Genomic DNA, 14,791 nt, shown 5'->3' on the forward strand with positions numbered 1-14,791 from the left:
AACATCACACGAGAGGGGTCACATTACCTCCCTGCAACTCCGTTGCGGAGGTAAATATGACTGCCATCTACTCACACACGATATATATTTACATGTCATGCTAGATGTCAAAACTAATCATTTTACTTATTTACCTATGAATGTAACTTAAAGTTACTCTCATATGGAAATGGCTAGTAAAATGTGAACGTCCTATTGTCCACACGCTATTTTCACCTCGGCACAGGGTCACGCATTGGTGGATATTTACAGTGAAAGCAAACCAGTAACAAAATAGAAAGAGAATATGATGGAAACTATATAATATGTATGACGAGACGGATATAATAGCGCAGCGCTACGATTTCTTGATGCCTTGTTACTATTGCTATATGTAACACGATAATATGCTATCGAACTATAACATGCCATGCCAACGGCTCGTAACAATATTCACGATATATTACGATATACTTACTGCTGCCGACATCTAAATTGCATGCATAAAGAATTAAAGCATTAAAAGAATCAAGCGATAATGAAAACAGTACAAACATCTGACCAGCTGCGTGCATCATACGCACTCGGTATGAGAGCTAATGGCTAGATTAACCGCCTTATAGAATACTGCGTTTTCAGTCTAGTTGTAGCTCAGGGATCATACGAGATAGGTAAACTTTATATATATATATATATATAGTATATATATATATATATATTATATATATATATAGACATGAGGTGGAGAGAATTGTTTTTTTTAAACTTAACTAAAAAATTACTAAGAAATTAATACACTCATCCTATTATCCTAATTGAGTATTTTTCTGTATATGCATGGTGACTGTGTCGGGATGGATGGTATGGATTCGTTGTTTTCGCTGTCGTATAATATGTATATCTATATATGTATATATAAAGTTTGTTTCATGCGCGAATTAGTTCCGATACTCGCGATAACTAGAGAACTTCCGTGCAGCGCTTAGATGGAAAACTAAGTATGTTTCAGAATTAGCACGTTGGGAGGTGCGTTCTTAGGTCGGTAAAACAAAAATTTTAAAAAGTTAAAGTTAAAAAAGTCTATTTATACAATAGATGCGCGGTGCGGTGGAGCAGATTAACATCATCGTTACGTGTGAATTCATGGTGTTAGTCGCTCTATAACTGAGTATCGAGCTGAACTTGAAGTGTGCTAAATTGTTAGTTAAACTATGTGGCGAAAAAGCTATATTCTCCAAAGTATTTATACATTGATGAGCATATATTGAAATGTGGAATGGTATAGGTGGACTAATGGTCAAAAATTGGCTTATCTAGGCACGAATTGACGGGGGACAAGTGGATGGGCAACGAATATAGTGACTGGGGATCATAGCTGGAAGGAATGTAATCAAACAATTGGTGGAATACTTTCCAATTATGGATCAAATGCTATTGGAAGAAGTCGGTTGAGACTCTCCTAGGTTAGGGTAGGTGAGTCGATTGGGAGATCCTTCCTACCAACATGGCGAGCACCGCAGGGCCGACTGTTTGCGCCCAAGTAGTATTTAATCATCGCGGCGGTTACTTAGGCACGCGAGTCTGGACACCCATAAGTCTCACACTAGCACATTGAATATAAGAGACGACACACACCACCTATGCAATACACCCACCGCTAAACTCCACACACACGGCACTGATCCACTACTCCACCACTCACCGAAACCAGCAAAACATACCAATTTGCGACCAAATCGAGATAGAAGCGAGTAATAAGAAAAAAAATTCAAAACAGAACAAAACCTACATAAAACCTACAAACCTATCCACACCCACAGAATCATGCGCGAGTCAAGCCACAAAATGACTATAGTGCTGACGTTCCATCACAGTAAAAACGTCAGAATATCATTCTATTAACTACAATAACTAAACATAATAAAGAAACTAAGCTCCACACACTAAGAAAAACTTCAGACAAAGCAGAAACACCTTTCTCGCTACACTCCGCCAGACAAAAAAATTACCGTGCGAACCGGATATACACAAGTTAGACAGGAAGCTGTAACGGAAGACAATAAATTTCAGAAATAAGTCTATGAGAAACATGAGTAAAGAACCTACATTGAAAGAAAAACAAAAAAGCCATATATGGATTAAAGTGCGCGAATGGAATAGATATTATGACATTGGAGAATGGTATTGAACCACACTAATATGAGGCGACGCATGCGAATATGAGGACTATAATTTATAACTCGGTGATCAATCGCAGATATGAAAGTTAGGCCCATCACTGTCACGAGCACATCATCTACGAACGAGCCATCGATAATTGCTCTTACAACTCAACGCGAAAATTTGGATACCCAAGGATACAATAGTGCCAACAACTAAACGTATCCAGGTATCGTGGCTTTTAAGTAGTACTTGGAAAGCTAACACTTTAACTCGCATCATCCAACACACCCTCAGGCCTCCGGAGCAAACTTCTGATACGCAAAAAGACTGCATGACGAGCAGCAAAAAAACCACTAACTCGGATAAGCTACAGCAATAAAGACTCTTTAACGCACTCAACACTCTAACATAGGTTAGGACCCGTCGGAACTCATAAAGTACGGTCTAATTACTATGGAGAATGAGATAAGAGATCAATATGCCGACTGCATATATCCGCAAACGCCCTGAACCATCACACTATGCACTGAGTGAACACTGGGAAATTAGGCAGAAATAATGAGAAATATGGGCATCGGACACCGTCAGAATTAGTCGGCGCATTGCGCGAAACCTTACAAGCTAAGACACCCACGACCACCAACGCAAGAATCGGCACAAAAGTATGACCGGGATCGGAAACTCAGACGGAATATAAATACAACTTGGAAATCATAAGCGCATTGAGCACTTAACCAGCACACAAAGACACAAGATTAGGAACAACAGAAGTCAAAAGAGACAGTCACACACCAGGCCTAGAATACACAAAGGAGGCAGCCGAAACCGCGCCACACACACCGGCGCACACACCACAAACAAAACAAGCAAAATCGGAATGCGAGAACGCAAGACGGCAAACAGACTGTCAGGGAACTTTGTGCAAGACAAGGGGTGATAATACACACCCCAACCCGCCCTCAGCCATCAAAATATCAACACCCCACGCGATAAGGGATCGGCCACACGCCGAGAAAAGCACAAAGACCTGCAAAACACCCATAATAATTATGATAAGGAATACTCCTAGAGTGAGACAAATATAGTAAGCACTATTAATCGAGGACAAACCAATTGTTCCTCGCACCAACTAACTAGCAAGTACATGTAACACCAGCTCTCTACCGGAGGACTCACACTCTATTATGACGACAGCGAGAGGTCCACCACATTTATCGCTGATAGCACTACGACATGCCCTACCAATGAGGTCAACTCGACGCATCACAACCACACTGGACATGCACATGCGCCCCTATAGACCCTTTCGCGGCACGCCATATTTCCAGCCTCCCTTAACCTTAATAAGTATTTTAACCAACCTCCCACACGCATTCACTCCCGCCCCATAACCCAACCCAAAACATCCACCCCAAAAAACACGCCCCCGTGCCACAAAAACACCCGCAGCCCATCCCACAAGGGACGACTGCTGGCCCACACCCATCGAAGAACGTGGTCCGCGCGACCCCCCGGACCAGACGACGCTCTCCCGACAAGGAGCTATAAACAACAACGACCACGAACTTCCGCGAGTGCGACCAACATACGCAAGAACACTAGAACCACACGCTGACAAAATCGCCCGAGCCCACCCAACAACACCAAAACGCATACACTCAAGAAGGCACAGTGATTATTTTACAAGAGGAACCGATAAGCACCAGAACCAACACGAAGATTAAGCCGAACCAACAAAACAGACAGATGAAAGCAAATTTCTCAAACACCAGGCTAAAACACGGCGAGAGGCGCGCTGATTTCCCCTCCACACACAGCAGCCACCATAGAACGCAGGTAAATCTTTAACTATGAAAAAAACCACATATGGTGACCCACAAGCACTACTCACAAAATCAGGAATTATTTCATGACGCGAACATCTCTATATATTCCACTTTAATAAAGAGAGGCTACGTAACAACCCAGGATAAATAAGTACTAGAAAAACAAATCAATAAACGACTGTACGTAAGAACCGCAATCCCCATGTCAAGAGGCCGCATTCCTCTTATTAAAGAATATATATATCGCTTCACCACTCTCGCGAACCAATACCCTAAACAAACAAGAAAAGCAGATAGACACGACGAGACAACCAAAACGCGAAGGATAAAAATCGGACACAAATACAATAAAATGTAATGTCCCCGCAAAACCCCGCCCTACTAGCTACGGCCGCATGTGCCTATCCTATCATCAGACCGCACTGGACGGATCAACAAATACTATGCGCAATTTGCTGTTGATGACTCTGTCGTGCTGTTACGGCAAAAACGTACACAAATGCAATAGTTATAGACAATATAATATTCGTCATAACTGTTCAAGTTCTCATATAAAATTAAAACGTTTCAAATTATTTTTTCTTGAAAAAGTAGAGTCATTATTGGGAATGAAAATCGAAAAATATAGCGAATGTCTAAGAGTGGAGAAACAGGTAGGAAATGTGTACTGACGTGGAACTTCAGTGAGATAAAGACACATGCAATTAATTAAATAATATGAAAATTAACACGAACGCATTAGGAACATAACCCGACGGATCTCTCAGAGGAACCTGGGACGACACTAAGAGCTCTTGGGCACAAAGATTCCACAGATGTGTACAGATTTCATAGTTCAGCTTTTAATAAAAAATGTCTTGCGAGTCTGGTGCAAGGTCACTGAGTGCACTAGAAGAAAAGCTCGTAACAAAGCGAATCACCGCTGGCGAATACACAACGCAGACCGACTTCAAGCACCGTGAAAGAAACGTTCCCCTGCGATAGTTGCAAACATTCGACAACAGGAAAGTCATCAGAACACCAAAATAACGCCGCATTCACCAAATACAGCAAATAGGGCAAGAACACTACATACTGGATCGGATAGAAAGGTATCTGAGTATACATCGAGTCACAGCGAACAACTCAGTAATTAGGACAATTGGACACTGAATCATCCAGACACCTGAAACAACAACTTGACAACGATAGCAATGAACAAGACCATCGCTCATGATAATACGATAAAATAGTATGAACACAAATAGGCGAATTTTGGAGCAAAACTTATTAGAGCGAGCAAATGAACAAGAAATGGAAATATTGGCAACAAACCACTAGTGCAAAAGAAATATATAACGGTAGTATACAAAGACAAGCATATCTAAACCGCCCAGAAACACCGCAACACATTACAGCCTCCGACTCACAGGAATCAACACAGCAACAGCACAAGTCCCCGCTAGCCATTGGATTGCAGCATAAGGAACGAAAGACGGAAGAAAACAACGCTTACCAAGCTCTCTAAACATGTAGCAAACATAAACTACCAAAAGCAACATGAGAATTAAAACCAACACCCGCACTAAAGCCATACAAAAACTTTACCGCAAAACAAAAAACCCAATCGAACCCCCAGCAAAAAAAATAAAGAAAAATGACCAAGGAAGATGAAAAAATAGTAAACTGAGAAACAAACCATACAAATCAACAACCAGAAACACAACGAGTCCAGCGCTATACTACTCGACTAACCCAACAGACGCAAAAAATAAAAACACTCGACGCGACAAACAATAAAAAAACAAGCAAATAAGACACAACACAACAACCACCCGTCAGACAGAAGAAATAGACATGCATACCATAAAAGAGTTACAAGGAAACAAATCAATATCTAAAAATCATAAAAACACCACGACCAGCCCCAGCCACGTGCAAAAAAAGCTGCAGATCCAAGAATTCATACACTACAACCGACAATTTCCCACCTCCTTTAGTACACATCCATGATCCGACCTTCCCAGCCGTAACGAAGCATAACGATCAACGCCTAACCACACAAAGCAATAGCTCAAGGAAAAAAGGCCAAAACGAAACAAATAAGAAAGCAAATATTGAACGGACATTGCCTAAATAAGGTAAAACATAATAATACACCAACAATAGAACTAAACTAGATACCCCGCATAACCTGGCTTCAGCAACAGAACACACGCCACTAACAAATACCTAACATGAACCAAACGAACAAAAATATAGCGCCACAAAAACGATAGATAGCAGCAACACTACCTTACAGACGAAACATACATCTCACATCAAACACATGTCGCAGCAAACTTACAGCGAATGGCTAAAGTGCGGATCGCACACAATCACACTAAGGATGAAAAGTGAGCATTTGCAAACAGGACAGAATTCGAATCTAATCATGAGCATCATCGGTCTATTATGTCGAGGAAATAGAGTGCTCTAAGTCGACTAGAGTAGCACGGGAATGGGTAGTAGCGTAAAGTGCCGCAAATTGGCAAATTGGCAATGGATTTTGGTCCCGTGCAGATGGCACATCCCACATGCGGACGAACCACAATTGTGGCACATCCCGCGCATTGGCAAAAAAATGTGCGATCCCTGTTCTGGACCACCAGAGCTCCATTGAGTATCACCGGGAGTTCACGTGCAACCATGGCCCCCCTCTCTAAGAGATGGTTCGTATAAATCAGTTGGATGGAAAATTAAATAGTGGATGTCAGACTCAACTCATAGAAGAACTCAGGACACTTGTGGTTGAGATGAGGTAAACTCGCGATGGAAAGATGATGGTGAGAGATGGATGGCAAACGCCCCACCCAACCATCGAAATGCTCCTCGAGCAGACACATGCCGGATACGGATGGAACACCACTCGCGATGCGCCGAAGTAATCATGGTAGCGCACTGATGGGCAGCATGATAGCTCCGCATTGGATTGCTCAACAATTTGATAACCGATTAGGAATGTGGAGTACAAGAAGTTGGTGATTTAGGAAATCGCATTCGACGCAACAGTCTAGCTGGCAACTTACTTAGGTATAGGGAGAATAGATAATATATACGCATTTACAGACACGACTAAAAACACAAGAACGAGCCAAAAATATTATAGAGGTGCCATGGGAAGATAAGAAAGGCATATGAGCACTGGAGGAATATGCAAAAAAACAAAAAGTCCACAACATAGAAGAGTGGTGTAGATCAGCAGTCGCCTGAGATGGATTGGATGCATGGATAGCGAACCATCCGGACCCCAACCAAGCCCCAGTCGAGGCCCGAGGATGGATGGCATAGAGACAAACAAAAGACAAAAATACAAAACAACATCAAATACAAAACGGACTAGAGAGAAAAACAAAACACAAAATAATGTTAAGTTAATTGTCATAAGCCAATACAATATAAAGTGTGGTATTTATTTGGAACTCAGGAAAAATTGAGATGAAAACACACTTGCCCCGATGGCGGGAATGGACTCGGATGCGAATAGTGAATAGAGATGACAAATCTCAACAGGGGCGCATGCGCAAAAACATCTAGGCCATGTGATGAGCCCTCAGCGTACCCGTGTGAAGGCGCCCACTATATATTGGGAGCCACTTGACGATATCCAGGTATCAGGTGATCAACTCGCTAGTAGTAGTAAGTCAAATTAGTGATTGGCGAATATGCGCATGGGTGTGATGTGAATTGTGAAGACAGATTGAGTGAAATGGACGTGTGAAACATATACAAAATTCAGTGGACCAGCTACAGCATATACGGATTAGACAATGCAATCGAGTGCGGCTACACACTTGTGTGTCACCCAATAATGCGAAACTAATCACAGTTGACACAGTAGCATAACGAGAGCACCCGCAACAAATAGGACACGATCGCGAACAAAATAGCACTAATGTGCCATATAGGAGCAGATGATTAGCAGTCTAGCGAGAAAATATACCGAGACACCACAACATCTCGAAGCGCACACAGTACACACCGACAGCACGATCTAAAACACAATCAGGAACAGACAAATACAGAGAACAAAAAGTAATTCCAAATAAAAGCCAAACATTATCGTCCATAAAATCCAACCACCACATTAACATCATGTCACGAACACACAACAAACCAAAAAAACGCAAAAAAAAAAACACTAACCAACCGCACCACAAACTCCCCGCCCATCCACACCCCCGAGCAAACAATGCATCCCACACCAAAACAAGCCAACAAAACACAAACCCCGCTAAGCCCAACACAACCACAAAAAAAAAACCACAAAACAAACAAAACAGACACCAACTAAGCAGCTCCTCGTTAAAATCACCCACCCTTCACACAATCTGAACCAATCTCAAGCAACTCATTCCAGCCAAAACACGACACCCAACAAAAAAAGACATAGCATACCACCAAACATACCCTTATCTCGCAATTAAAAACATACACAAGCCTGTTCTCCATACTACACACGTTGACACCAACGCCGCCCCACCGACCCAACTAAGACAACACCGACAGAACAATAACACAACAACAAACCATACAACAATAAACCACAAATACGCATGCACGCGACGATTATGGACGGCCTCACACACCAATCCACACCGCCCCCTTTCCACGTACCACGACCAGAACTCACAGCAATGTATTGTAATAACAACTCTGCGACGAACCTCACGACACCCCCTCCTCCGGCTGCACCGCGCACCAACACGAGCGAAAAAACACATACAGACTGAACGACCTCCATCATGGTAGAAAGACAAATAATCAGCCGGACCGTGATTAAATATCAACTACATCGCACATACATCCCAAATTGACACAAATATAACAAACAACACACATCAGGCCTACACAAACCGACACACACAACACAAACAGAAACAACATAGACAAGCAGCAAAAAACCAAACCAACCAAGACAAAACAATACCAGAACTAAACAAAGAACAGCCCCCCACCAGCAATACTACCTGCAAATCACCAACAGAACCAACAGACAACAACACACCGAGCCACACCTCAAACCAACCAAACACCACCGCTATAACAACATGACAACAACACCTCCAAAAAAAACATACACCAAACTAACTATAATAAAAAACACCGAAAAAATCGAACAAACACAGACCCACACATTCCGCACGCGACAGCAGCGCCAATCCATCCGAACCTCCCCACAAACCGTGCACCAAAAAAACAGTACAAACAGTAAGTCCCCATAAAAACACTAGCTCAGATACATCCACCAGCGCAAAAACCCAGGATGCCGGTGCGTTGCCAACAGACTCGAAGCAACTAAAACACCCGCAAACCCATACCCTCCCAAAAAGTCTAATGCCCCAATAGCCCCCAACAAACGCCGCACCAACCACTCACTAAAAAAAAACGATGCCCAAACCCCTCTGCTACAAAGCCCAACAAAACCCCCCCAACACAACACGCTGCCACCCCACAGCTCTGATGCAGCCTTAGTTTCCATAGATCCGATTGCAGGCACGAGCATGGTCCTTATGTGCAACGCGCGCATGCGATGGATGGATGGATGGAACAAAACTAAATGGCGCATGGTAATGGCATTGGATGGGATGGATGCGAAGCAAAATGGATGGATGGATGGATGGATGGATGGATGGATGGATGGATGCATGGATGGATGGAATATAGAATAGGAATGTATGGAATGGTAATGATCTGCCTGGATGACTTGGATGGATGGTGATGGCAATGGATGGATGGATGGATGATGGGATGGAATGGATGGATGAGAACAGAAATAGGATGCGCATGGCATCGAATAGGAAATGCCATAGGCGATGGCAACCAAACACAAAAAAACCATCACGGGATCGCGCAAAAATGGATGAATGGTGATGTAATCATTGATGGCAACGGAGAGAGACAGCAACGATGACGCGACAACACAGACAGAGAGGACGACGGGACGACCGGAAAGAGCACGGAACGGCAACGGACGGAAAAAACAAGCGCGGACGGACAGCCGCGGACGGGACGGTACACCGACGAACGGATGGATGCATTAGCCACCGAAATCTGGCAAAAACAAAATCGCGCCCACAAAATGCAAATGGATGGGAATAGATGAAACTCTGGGAATTAGAAAATAAACATATGAGATTAGAACCAAAACAACCGCATGCTATAACGCCCCATCGACCGCGATGCGCAAATGGCATTATGGAGCACTAAAATGGACAGAATGAGCGACTGGACAAAAAACAATGGATGGATAACACTTGGCCCACCAATTCGCACCAATGCGCCACTGGAACAATGGAATGGCTGATATAGAAACTGAGTAATCTCGGACAGTGCGACCAATAGCGAGATAGATGAGGATAGTTCGGATAACTTCGGGATGGAGAATTGTAGGATGGCCATGGAGCTGGGTGCGATGGATGGATGGATGGCATGGCTGCATGGGCATAGGACTGGGAATTGGGATGGTTAATCGGCATTGCGCAATTAAAATAGACAAACTGCCGCAACTGGATGGGCATAGCACGAATCAGAGCGAAAAGTAGCCACCGCTGACAAACGCTGCATGTCACACCACTCTCGACCAGCCGCCTACAAACCTGTTGCACAAGCACCAACCACTGCAAACCCCCATCCCTCGCACACGACCCATCCAACCTTCCGCGAACAACCGTCGCGCACCCCGCGCTAGTAATGATCAGCGCGATGCAATACGTGCTAGTACCCATATACCGTCGCCAATTATGCCGCACAAGTAATCCTCCCAATACCACACCCACCCTTAAAACCTTTGCTTCTCTTATCTCTGTGGATGGATGGATTGGAAGCAGGATAATGTAAGTTTAAACCAACAGACCAACAACAATATGTTAGTTAAATCTGTGATAATATCATCAGTGCACTTATTATATTAATAACCAAACGATGTTGTGTTAATGGGTGCATATATTATATAAGCGCGTCACGCGATTACTCCACACTCAAATTCAGTTCGCGGAAAGCGACTTAGACTGTGAACTCGGGCATAACTTGTTATCGACAGGTTTGTTGTACTTTTTGCAGGATGGACCTCTACACGTTGCTGGCGTATCTGACCTCCGTGTAGTGCGCTGTCTCAAGCGCACGCGGCGTTGTATAATAAGTAGCGTAAGACAACTCGAAGCGCACGCTTGTGTATCGCTATATGTGTTTGTGTGTTGTGTGTGTGGTGTGTGTGTGTGTGTGATGTGTGTGTGTTGTGTGGTGTGTGTGTGGTGGTGAGGGTGTTGTTGGTGTGATGGTGCATTTCTCTATCTCTCACCTCGCTACATAAAAGGAGCGTCGGGGCACACGGCACGTACAGCAACTCGGCCATACGCAACCATAGGGACGAATTAACAATAAATGAAAGCAGTCACGTGAACGAATTTTAGAACGAGCCCAAAACCACGCGTGCACTAAACAGTCGCGATGTTACATCATCTTTTAATTGATAGGCCCCTCCCGGATCCATGCGTGCTCTATGACTGCCTTTACACAAAAGGCTTTAAAAAAGCTCATATTTAAGACCTTACGATTAGTTGTTGTTATTATTTAGTTATCGTCCCACTCACGCGATATACAAGAAAATAAACAAGACGAACGCACACACTCTACAACTGCAATGAACCACATTTCGGCACTTAGCCTAAGGAAAAATAAGTCGTTAACCACAACCGTAATAATAGGAACCATAAGGTCAAAATCAGCTGCGCAAAATCGACTTCAGAAGAATCTTACTATTATAGTAACACGCACCCACAATGCCTAATTACTTTTCACGCAACTGATGTAATACTTACACACAGTTTAAGAGAAACCTAAGAAACACCTTAAGTTGGCTACTCATACAACGCAAAAGAAAAATGGGACTAACGTGACTAATCAACCTAATACACTAGAACTACTATGTATCACTGACATAAATATACGCGGGTACAAATAAACTGAAGACGTTACTTACAGGACCACACAGAAACCGCTATTTTTGGGTTGAGAGAATGAAACAACCCCCTTGCAAAACTACACACAGACGACTAGGTAAATAAACATCGAAACGGAAAAGATGACAAACCAGTGGCACAAATACCGTTTATCATAAAAATAACTCACACAGTTAAAATAGTATCATTATTTACAAAACGCACAAATGCACGACATCCACATTGACATTCGGTGGTGGCATTATATAGTCCGACTTGGAAAGCGTAAATTACATCACCGCCCTCACCGGCTTATAATATAATCGCATATTCTCACTACTATCACCACTACATCGATACACACATACAGCACACCGACCACGACACACACACAACACAACAAACACACAACACGAACAACACCGAGCAAACCCAGGACACCAGTACACACAACAGAGCCAGGAACACACACAAGCCCATAGCGCTGCGCGCAACACACAGCAACATCGCAAAACACACGCACACCACCTGCGGCACTACAGTCCACAAAAAGCACACACACCACTACACTCACGCACCAGCACACAACACAACGCACACACAAATAGAAGACACCACACACACCCGCACACACACCACCACAACAGTCACCAGGACAGAACATCAAAAAAACGCCACACGCCGCCCGAACAGCCGATGCACAACACACACAAAGAACTCGCCCACACGGCACAAGCAGCTACGGCGTACACCAGCAACCGTAGGCACACACGGCACACCATGCGCCGAACATGCGACCACACGCCAACACCACACGCACCACCGAACAACGCACACGCACACACAACACCACATACCCAACTAATGTAATATACTCCTTATTTTAGTCGGGACAACTAGTAGGGCGACGAGCAACATAATCGGTTGCCGGTCAGGGACCTAGACACACGAGTATACAATCGCACACAACCACGTGAGAGAGATTAGCGCGCATGTCGCTGGCGCTACAGCGGACAGCCGTTTAAAAGTAAAAATCGCAACAGTCGTAAAACGTCCACCTAAGACTCGAACAACATGCATCCGTCTCTCCTAGCCTCAGAGCCCACCAAATGACGTCAACTCAAGGGAAACCATGTCTAGGTAAAGACTCCCTCTAACAACGGTTGAAAACTTTGCGCTAGGAATAGTTTCCCTCGGACTGCTGACCGGTGTGCGGGGAAACGGTATGCATATCTTGATTACTTACCATTTCATATCTGAGATTATCTTCATCCTCTATAAGCTCTTACTTTATTTCAACTTTATTTACTTTTAAAATTATAATTTATTTATAATCTCTATTGTACTTTATTTATTGATTTATTTAATTTATTCCATGATAATTTTTATTTTATTTTATTATTTAAATTGATATTTTTTTTTAGTTTATTTATTATGTATCTGTTCTAATTGGTTAATTTATTTACTTTACACGGCACGGTCGGGTATGGAGCAATTATTACGATTACGCCACTATGCGTGGTTCACCCCCGCCAACCGCGCAAAGCCCGCGAACAAAACACCCCCCAACGCGCCAACCCCCACACAGCCAAAATCTAACCCGCCTACACCACAAACACCCAACACCACACACCAACCATACCACACTACCCCATCAACTAACAGTGTACACACCCGACATACACACATATCGACCACCACACAGCCAACGGCGCACCAGCAAAACGCCAACACCCCCATGCTCACCACCCAAAGTTGACACCGAAACCGCAACCTCTGACACTCGCACGCGCCACGCGCGATTACCACCCCCACCCACCATCAAACACAAAAACCCCACCACACAACAAACAAAAAAAACGCCAAAAACACCACACACGCCACAAACCCGGACAACCCCACAGCCACGTTAGGAAACAGTTAGGTACAGAGAATATAGCTGATACAGGAACAGAGTAGGGGTTAGGGTTGGAGGGTATATATATATATAACCCTAATCCTCTATATATTATTACCCTACCTATATATATATATAATATCATCATATATATTATTACGGTATAGAGTATTATATATATATAATAGGACCCGGTTAGGTATAATAATAGATAAAAGTCCACATACAACTCACCAACCAACTAAACAGCCCTACCCTAACCTAACCCTACTCTAAGCCCACACAAGCAATTACAAACGTACCATAACGGCCAACACGTGCCGTGATCAGCCGGTCTGTATATTATATGATATAGTACCAAATACATACAAGTTAAAAAAATATATAAGAACAATAATAAATAAATCAGCAATAATATAGAACACCAAGCGTACACTAGAAGAGATATATTATATATATAAATGTAATAAAGCTTCACTATTATAACCTAGTATACATAAATTACTAACCAACTGGAAACCCGTAACGCCCACTCTAAAAATAAAAACCTCAACAAAAAACAAAAAACATAAAACCAGCACCACCACTACATAAATTCATAACTTATAATAAATAATAGATAAAATAAAATATATATATACCCTAAACCCTATATGATATTCTTAAATAATAATGCACTAATGTATATATACTATCATACCCTAGCCTATATCAACGGCCCCAGCGCGTACGTCCGCGGTCGTACGTGACCGCTCGAATAGCGAGTCGTAGCCCAACTCGCCAATGTCGTTCATGTAAGACGCGCTGCACAAGTTTATCTTAAGAAGACCGGTTGAATGAGATCCAACCGGTGCGAGCAAAGTGACCTAGAAGACCGCTGTGCGCGGTAGATAGCGTGGAACGCTTAGCATAGGACGCCAGACTCTAAAAATGTAAAACACGAAAAAATGGACAAAACAGAACGTCAG

The 14,791-nt window shown here is 43.1% G+C and overlaps 1 protein-coding gene across 1 annotated transcript in view; it reads right to left on the reverse strand.

The window, feature by feature from the left end:
* The window catches only part of LOC106805697 (atrial natriuretic peptide receptor 1-like), a 31,269-nt gene that overhangs the window by 12,729 nt on the left and 3,749 nt on the right, over positions 1-14,791 (reverse strand). The window contains exon 4 of the mRNA XM_014807398.1: positions 458-469. Within this exon, the coding sequence (XP_014662884.1) occupies positions 458-469 (12 nt within the window). The remainder of the gene's footprint in view (positions 1-457; positions 470-14,791) is intronic.

The sequence above is a fragment of the Priapulus caudatus genome, unplaced genomic scaffold (assembly GCF_000485595.1).
Source record: "Priapulus caudatus unplaced genomic scaffold, Priapulus_caudatus-5.0.1 Scaffold124, whole genome shotgun sequence".
NCBI classification, from domain to species: Eukaryota; Metazoa; Priapulida; class Priapulimorpha; order Priapulimorphida; family Priapulidae; genus Priapulus; species Priapulus caudatus.